A 9,622-nucleotide genomic window follows, 5' to 3' on the forward strand; every position below is an offset into this window, starting at 1 on the left:
GCTTTTAACTCTTTTCTGTATCAAAATGCCGTCTTTGCTGTGTTTGTTGATCCTGTTGAAGATTCTGACGGTTCATAAATATTTGAGGATTAGAGTTCCTGTTTTCTGTATCAGTTCGTGTCTGTCTTAAGAGATGTTAATTTTTTAAAGGTGTGAGCAGAGTATGAGAAGAATGTTAAATGTCATTCGATGCAGTTGATCACTCCAGGCTGTCTCTTGGAAAGCCTGATCTTTCCTTTTTGTTTGCTTGGAGTTTAGTAGTAGTAATTTAGCGGAGGATGAGAATGTTATTCATTGTACTGGTATATGATTTGTTCTCCCCTGTCTACTGGTATTTGTGGTATGAACTTTGATAGTCGAGTCTTGAGTGTATTTGAGGAATACTCTTGGTACTTGTCTTCCACATGGACAAATTCAACGTTGTTAGTCTCATTACTCTTGTTAGCTAACGGCATTCGAAATCGTTCATGATTGCCATGATGTCTTTCCTATAGTATAAACAATGGCGTCTCTGCATATCTTGTTATCAATCTTATCATTGTTCAAGATCCAATGCTTTCCTTTCTCAGCAGATTTTATACGAGTAAATATGAATGTTTAGTGATCATTGCTGCTATGATTTTATTAGACTCTTGTGTTTTTGATCTTTTTTTTACCAATTGTGTTTGATTTTTTTTATGTTTTATATTTTTTTTTTTTTTTTTTGCCAATTTGTGTTTGAATGGCACACAGCCACACGCTAAGTAGAGAGATTCAATGTTGCACAGCCGAATATTTCATATTTGGATTATTTGCCCATAGTTTCATGATGTGATCAAAATTGATGATGTATATCTTTAGCTTAAATTATTGGCTTTGCAAGAATTACAACACGAGTTCGACATTGTCGATCCTGATTCGGAATATGTGGATTGTGAATTCATTGTTCGTTTATGAAAATCTAGTTATCCGAAGTGTGTTGAAATTGGAATCCAAGGATACCTCTGCAATTGAAATCACAATGGCTGAAAATGTACTCAGACAAAATCTATATGCATTTTCGACATTATTAGGAACTACACATGAAATAAAAGGGTTTTCATTACAAAATGGTTTTCCTCATAATATAAAAGGGTTTTCATTACAAAATGGTTTTCCTCATAATATAAGAGCATGAATTCAATTCTTACACGAGGTTACAATGAGCGATATACAATTAACCAAGCTTGGCAAGAACGTCATTAAGGTTGGATACAGTCTGAGCATAGTATTTCTCTGCTTCTGTACTGCTCTTTTTCTTTGCAGCATAGTCGAGCTGTGAGACAAAGTAAGTCAATTAGCAAATTTGATGGTTGTTTACTCGTTTTCATTGACAATAATAACACGAGAAGTTACAATCGATAGCCAAATTATCCAGTTAAGACGGTAAGAGCACTCACATTGTTGATACTGTCAAAGAGTTTGCTGGTGAGGTCTTGGAGAGATTTCTTCTCCTCCTTGGGCTTAGCTGAGATGACAGTTTTGAGGTCATAGCGAAGGTACTCGGCCCTGAGCCGTAGGTCATTCTGGACAGCCGGCCATGCCTTCTTTTCGATAAACTGCTTCACATTGAGGATTTCTTTGGCTGATTCCTTTGCTCTTTGGGCTGCCTCAGTTGGAGGCAGGGGTTGAAGGTAGAACCTGTCCTTGGTGTAGGGCAAGGTACCGTCTCTTGCTTGGTCCGAATTCAATGTCCCGGCTGCCCAATACATATCAAGTTAGGAAAAAGTTAAACGAAGATAGACTTTGAATGTGAACTAAGCAAACTAGTATGTGTCATTCCAAACTTATTACCCTAGTTATTATAATCATACTCGTTTCAATAACGTGTAAGGTATTTTTTTTTTTTTTTTTTTTTTTTTTTTTACCAAGGCACTCGATCATGCCTATTTCAATACATTCAACAAAAATAATACGATTGCTTTTAACACCGTTTACACGCTTCATTTTCTAGCTTTATCCAACATTCTATCAATTGATCATGCCCGTATCATTGCCATCCAATAAATATGTTACAACTTCATAACAATCTTAAATAGTACGGAGTATGTCAAAATCCAAATTAAGAGCAATGAAACCATAAAATAACCCCTCTCGTGAAAGTCATGATTGGTTAGGTATGAAATCTTTTTGTACAACAAAAATGGTAAAAACGTAACCAATAAAAAGGAACAGAGGAAGTAATATGTTAAAACACTTACGAAGACCCCCGGATGGTGGTGGTGGTGGGCCAACGGGGATGGACTTAGCCTCAGCAAGAACAGCCTTAACAAAGGAGCCAGAAGCAAGTCCAGCAGCAACAAGGCCCAACACAGATCGGCGGCTAGTCTCATTAGTCTCAGCTGACACTTGCTGAGCCCGAACATTCAAGCCCAACTTAGGGACCGCAACTCGGCTTGTAGTCGGCCCACTAAGTCGGCTTGAGCCGCTGATCTGAAGACTACCTTCCAATACAGCTTGAGATGAGCCGCGTAAGCCAGCCATTGAAGCCATTGCTTGAGCCATCTTTTTTTTTTTTCCCTTCTTTTTCTCTCTCTAAGTTAGATAACAATGGTGGTTTAATTTTGGAGAAAGAAGGAGAAATGTGGAAATATAGATGGTTGATTTTGATGCATTACACCTTATCTGATGTGGGGTCCTAGTTGGATCATATTTGGATATGTGGTTAACCAATTGATGCTTTACATGTGTTTGTTTATTTCATTTGTTGGATTGGATTCTTAATTGGGCCGTTCATATTTTGCCACGTGGAAATTTGTTTTTTTTTTGAAGTAATTTGCTAACTAAAATATGGATTACAAATTTGTATCTAGGACAAATTGATAACAATCTCAAATTCTCAACAATTGCTATCTTATTAAAGTAATCAAACTTTAATAAAGTAATAAATCATATTACAATATATAGGTAATAAATCAGTATAAGTGTAAAACTTGCTACCATTTGATTTAAGTTCATAATAGAATTTTAAGTATTTACTTCATAACTTTATTACTATCACCGTTTCCTTATGTTTCTAATTTATGGTTTCTTTTGTCTGATTTTAATTTGTATAGTTCATACATCAATATGCAATACTACACTAAACCTTCAAAGTATTCAAGTTGGTGTATATGTAGTATTCTTACTAAGAGTGGGGATTTTGCTTTTTAAGAGTTACAAGTATTCCAACCGATTACACAGGTGGGAAAAACAAATTACACTAATTTTGTAACAAATTAGAGTTGTAATAATATTTGGATAAAGACACTAACGACTTAAATATATACAACGGGTGTATTGTATACAGCATGTTTAGTCACCCTAAATCACATAAAAGTCTCCTCTTTTGTACGTGAAAATTCCTTATAAGTGATCAAAGACGGCTAATTTTTGTACATAGTATACCAAAACTTTTCCTTTTTTGCCTTTCCAATATGAATTAAACCCATCAAGTCAATTATTTTCACATTCTGGAGTCTCCTAGCTTTGTTCTTCTAAGGCCATTATCACCAAACTTCTAAATTACCTTAGCTTCTTTTACATGATTTCAGTTCACTTCTCAGTATAAATTCCATCCTCAAATTAACCCATTTATTCCTCACGATTAGCATCTCATCCTTTTCCAATGTATGAATATCAATCATCTTTAATTTATGTGCATCCTCACTTCTTAATTAAACAACATATTCAGAAAACAAAAAAAAAAAAAAAAACGAGGCACAAGTTCCCTCTTACACAGATCAAATTAACATCCCCTTCCTCGGGTCAGCGTGAAATTTTCAAGAGATGATCGACAACGTAATATTCTCATCGACAGCCGATTCATCTCCTTCCCAGCAACGCTGAATATATATACCTATATGACACCAACAAGAAACATAAATAAAGAAGCTAAATAAGGAGTATTACAAAGCTTAATGAGATAAGCATAACAGAGTCCCACATCGAAAGATTTCTAAACATTTCCTCCCTTTATATATTCGTATAAGCATATTCATTATCGCTGAGCTTGGTAACGTGAGCTTGTGACCCAAGTGGGAGCACTAATGTGATGGGACAGGATTTCGGCCAAATGGGTCGGGTCGGTCGTTGGCATAATGCTTGGCTCGCCCTATCCAAGTTGAGAGTTGGCTCATGTGGGTTGGGCGAAGGCCCATTCTTCTTGGGCTCTAAAGTGGAGGGGACCGCGTGAGGCTGGTTTCACAGAGCAACGAAAACCTCCCGCTCTTGTCAGTGGAAGGATTACGGGCTTGCGCCTCCTTGGCCCATTAGTACTCACTTGGCTGTCTTCCAATTGGACCATCACTTTTTTTTTTTTTTTTTGGGCGACAAGTTCATATTTCTTGATTCTCAGACTATATGAAACTATTGTGTGAGGGTGAATGTATAAAGAATTTAAAGATACAAGTATAATGTAATTTAAGAAGAGAAAGCCCCACTTTATCTCCTTGATAAATAAAATTTGTTTATCAAATGATAAATATTTATAATAAATTTTGCTTAGTCATCATAACAGAGTCCATTTTTTTTAGCCATGACACGTTTTTTAGTCATCATGTTCATTTTTAATAAAAAGTTAATGGTTCATTTACAGTTTTGTCATTTGATTATCAAGGAAATAAACTTGTATTCTCTCATTTAAGAATCGCGATGAGTTGTATGACTATAACTTGATTTGGAGTGACTAAATTTATTGTATAGGATATACATGATGAAGTGTTATACGGAGTTGGTCTGTTGGTGAATATACTACTTTATCTGCTTTTCTTCTTTGATATGAACAAGTAGGGGAGAAGTAACATGTTCAAGATTGAAACAACTAACAGTCTTACATCCCAAAAATAGAGCCATCAGGCCCCATAGGCCAATACAACCTGAAAGGCTGAAACAGCACACCTCTCCACAGCTTTTTTTACCCGTAGTATTTTTTTAGCATGTCTAAATTTCTTATCTCAACAATCAAACAAAAGGGCTTAAGATCAATTAGTTAGCCATATCTGCTACAAAAATGTTGTATACAGCTTGAGAACTGCAAGATATTAAAGATTAACAAGATGAATATAGGAGCAAATGACCAGAAGTTTTGTCGAAACTGAAACTGAAACTGAAACTGAAACATGAGGACCAAAGAAGCAGTAAGATGCCAGATCATCCAACTGTTTGAGTTTGGTGGTCTGTGTATCTGTGTTGCAGGTAGCCAGGTATCTCTGAAATAAATTTAAGGAGCAAAGACCACAAAAGAAGTTATGGTCAATAGCATTGTTGCCTTTAAATGTGTACAAAATCAATAAGCTTAATTGTACCATTTCATACTCACCAAGTCACCTTCTAAAAAAGTGAAAATCTTCTGATCCTCAAACCAAGGCACATTAGCTCCAGCAATCGTCGGCAGATTCCAGATAAACCACCACGTACATCACCTACAAACACACAATAAGGATCAAAATCTATTGAAACAAACTTCCCAAAATATGACCTGACATCATCAAATGCATATTTCCAGATTTTTCACCTTGGTAGATATGCAGGCCAGAAAGCCTGAAGTCCAAAGAAAGGCTGGTGGTTTTATATTTGCAGAGGCACTTCATTACAAAGTCCTCATAGGCTTAGATACCATGTACAAATTCGATCCCAATGTCCATGATACATGGTTTGGCTCAGCTTGAAGCACTTGAGCACAGAATGTACAATACAAATGATTTTATGCCACACAGCTTCAGCCTGGCAATAAGGATTTTGCCTAAAAAGCTCATAAAATCCTGTAAGGTTTAGATCCATTCATTGTTTTACCAGATACTAATTACATACAGCTTTTCCCCTGTTTCACAATAATGTAGCAGAATGAAATTGCATAGTGGAATATACAGAGAATGTGAGAAGAAAGTCCATATCAAGAATGAAGTGCTACTTTATCACTTGCATAAAGTTGTTCCAGCTTAATAGTTATGTATATACTATATAGCAGCAAAATGGGCAATGACTTTACAATTCAACGTAATGATTTTTTTGATAATACCTTTTACAAATTTCGTAAACAATGTTGTAAGATATACCAAGGAGTACCTTTAAAATGTTAGCAGTTTGTTGTATTTATTGCAGTTAATTCGAAAAAAAAATCTTCTGAAGAGAGTATAATTAGCATCACAGGTCCTCACACACAGCATGAATAGAAGAAAAGCTCAAGTCAAGGAGTCATTGGTGTTGGAGTTAGGACATTTACCATGGTAAACTCTTTTATTGGCTAGTAGTAGTTGACCTTGGCAACGATACGAAGAACACATCACTTGATGAACAGGAAGATATCCTCATGAGCAAAAAGCCTTTATAAAGTAATTAAGTGGCACGGACTTGCACAAATTTGGGACTGATAAAAACCAAAGAGCAACAAAACAATTCACTCTGCAAATATCTATTGAGGTATATTATGGTGATGAATGGTTTAGAATCAAGAACGATGAGCTCACTATCCTTTCATACTCATCACATGGATTCAAAGAGTAAGCTGTTTTTTCAACCTCCAACATATTATACAGCACTATACCTCATATAACAATTGGTTCTCCAATCCCTCGTCTTCATTAATTCACAACTACGGTCCTTCAACTCTTTCATCATCCTCATATTACCTTGTCTATCTCCAGTCTTATGAATTCCAGCTATAAAATAACCCTCTGCAAGGAACCTCATTCAAGAATTGCATACTTATCACCAAATATCTACACTACCAATAGTCTCTACATGAGCAGACACCGTCTTTGAAATGGTGAAATCGTGTAGCATCCCTTACAATAATTTCTCTGCCCACTAGCTTTGAAATGAATTTGATAGCAGAGTGACAGTCATTGCACACACGCAAGTTTTTCATGATTCTTAATGTGGTGTTTTCAGGAGTATTTAAAAGTCCAAATGCTATAGCAAGCTTTTCACTGTGATGCCTAAGAATGTGTTCTTTCACTTCTTCATCCAGATCATGTAGCACTGAATTTGTGTCTGGAACAAAGCCCATTTTTTTAATCTCGTCCCAGATTTTTGCCATCTTTGTATAGATTGCATCTCTTTGAGGGTGATGTGCATCTTCAGCTCCAAAGACATGCACTTCATTCTTGAGTTGAAGCCAGCTCAGTCCTTGATCTTTCTTAATTCCCTTTTCCTTCATTGATTTTCTAACTTTAGCAGCCTCAGCCCACTTTCCACAGGCAGAATATAGATTAGCAAGGGATGCAAAGGCACCACTGTTACCTGGATCAAGAAGAAGCAATCTCTCTGCTGCAACTTTTGCCAACTCTATATTTTTATGAGCATAACAAGACGCTAAAATTGAACCCCAAGCAATATTGTCAGGTTCCATAGGCATTTTCTTAATGAAATTCTGTACTTCTTGCAGCAAGCCAGCACGTCCAAGGAGATCAATCATGCAAGAATAGTGACTTGTAGTTGGTTCAACTTTGTGCACATTCTGCATCATGTTGTAATAGCTCTTTCCTTTTTCTACCAAACCAGCGTGGGTACAGGCAACAAGTACTCCCACATATGTTATATGGTCAGGCTTAATCTCCAATGCCAGCATTTTCTCAAACAGTTCTATTGCTTCTTCTCCAAAACCATGCTGAGCTAAAGCTATAATCATTGAGGTCCATGTAACACTGTCTCTATAGCGGTGTAGTGCAAAGACACGTCTGGCACCAACAATGCTTCCAGCCTTGGCATACATGGTAATTAGTGCATTGCATACACTAACGGATGATACTTCTGCTGACCTCATTGCAACAGCATGAATCTGTTTGCCATGATCCAGATTTGCCAAGCTTGAAATGACACTCAGCATAGCAGCTAATGTGTAATTGTTTGGCCTTGGCCCTTCTCTAAGCATTAATCTGAATAATGACACTGCATCATCATTAAGTCCATTCTGCTCATAACCTACTATCATTGCCGTCCAAGCAACCACATCACGGTCTTTCAATGAGTCAAATATTTCTCTTGCAGGCCTAATATCTCCAAGCTTCACATAGCCATCCATTAAAGCTGTGAATGCTATCACATTGAGATTGGAAATCCCGTGTTTTTGTATGATCTTTCGAGCATTTTCTACACCTCCACACCTAGCGTACATTGTGATCAAAGAATTTTCCACTGCCCCATAAACATCAAATTTAGTCCTTACCATGTATGCATGAATTTGTTTCCCGAGTTCCATGTTCTCAAGACTTGCACAAGCTGATAAAGCACTAGCCAAAGTAAATTTGTCCGGTTTCATTGAAGAATCCTTTAACATTTCTGAGAATACTTGGAGAGCTTCAATATGAAACCCCCTTTGATTGTATCCTGTTATAATAGAGTTCCATGACACAATGTCGCGGTCATCCATTTGTTCAAACTGAGCACGAGCAAGATCAACATCACCAGACATCATATGCAAAGAAATCATAGAGTTCCAGCTTGACACATTTCTGTTTCCCATCCTGTGAAAAACAATCCTTGCCCTTACATGATCACCAGTCTTTACATACATATTAAACAGTGAATTTGCTACTGAAACATAACTACCTAGTCCATGCTTAACAACAAAAGAATGAACCTTTCTACCAACATTCAAATCTCTCATATTTGCACATAATGCAAGAACACTAGTAATTGTGAACTGGGTAGGTGACACTCCATCCCTAATCATATCCAAAAACATTTTCAATGCATTTTCATAGTAACCCATTTGATAATAACCCACAATCATAGCAGTCCAAGAGACCGAATCACGATTCGGAATTTGTCGAAAAACAAAATTAGCCGCACCCATTTCCCCCCCTTTAGCATACCCTGAGATAACTGTGTTCCAAGAAAACATATTTTTCACAGGCATTTCATCAAACAGTTGGTGGGCAACAGAGGTTAACCCACATTTAACATACAGATTAAGGAGATTATTCAAAAGATATACACTTGCAAAAAGACCTTGTTTGATAATCTGAGCATGAATTGATTTCCCAACTGATAAGTGTTTAGATTTCGAGCTAGTTTGAAGCAGAGTAGAATAGTAATCAGAGGAAGAGGTAACAAATTGTGGAGTTGAACTCATGGTAAGAGATAATCAAAGAATGGATATCAAAGAATTCTAGTTAAAAATGGCGGTGGAATTTCAGCATTGTTTGTAACATTAACTCTGTGTGTTTTGTTGAGACTGCATCAATGGGGTTTTGTCTTTTTTGTGGTCTGTTTCGAAAACAAAAGAGCGCGAAAATACCGAAAATAAGAGAGAGCACTACAGGATCGTGAACAAGTTCGGTTAAAACATGTTACTGGTAATCAGGTACTTTCACACTTGTAAACATACTCGTATAATCTTGAATAGCGACATTATTCCGTATTTGACTTGTTTCTTATAAACAGCTTTATAGTACTTCACATTTGATATAACACTTATTTATAGTAGTCATTTAAAATTCGTTCTAGCTTCAGAATACAAAAAATATAACGCATGTTTTTATTTAAATTTTTAACTAGGGATATTACCTTTACACAAAGTAGCAAATATTGCAAGGACGACCGTAATATACTTGTATATTTTCGAGGGGAATGATTAATGGCTTAATGCATTTATTAATCAAAAGACAATTTATCCATGAGT

General features: G+C 36.4%; 1 protein-coding gene and 1 pseudogene across 1 annotated transcript; both read right to left on the bottom strand.

Moving 5' to 3' along the window:
- Window positions 1-1,056: 1,056 nt before the first annotated feature.
- On the bottom strand, window positions 1,057-2,591 carry LOC145577484 (oxygen-evolving enhancer protein 3, chloroplastic-like). Its single transcript, XM_081634967.1, has 3 exons — window positions 2,220-2,591; window positions 1,419-1,717; window positions 1,057-1,294 (listed from the first exon to the last, which is right to left on the bottom strand). Exons 1-3 carry the CDS (start codon window positions 2,521-2,523, stop codon window positions 1,196-1,198), a joined length of 702 nt encoding a protein of 233 aa, XP_081491093.1. The 5' UTR covers window positions 2,524-2,591; the 3' UTR covers window positions 1,057-1,195.
- Window positions 2,592-6,721: 4,130 nt separating this feature from the next.
- LOC145578303 (pentatricopeptide repeat-containing protein At2g22070 pseudogene) lies at window positions 6,722-9,073 on the bottom strand (annotated as a pseudogene).
- Between the last annotated feature and the right edge of the window lie 549 nt (window positions 9,074-9,622).

The sequence above is a fragment of the Chenopodium album genome, chromosome 14 (assembly GCF_948465745.1).
Source record: "Chenopodium album chromosome 14, dcCheAlbu1.1, whole genome shotgun sequence".
In the NCBI taxonomy this organism is placed as follows: Eukaryota; Viridiplantae; Streptophyta; class Magnoliopsida; order Caryophyllales; family Amaranthaceae; genus Chenopodium; species Chenopodium album.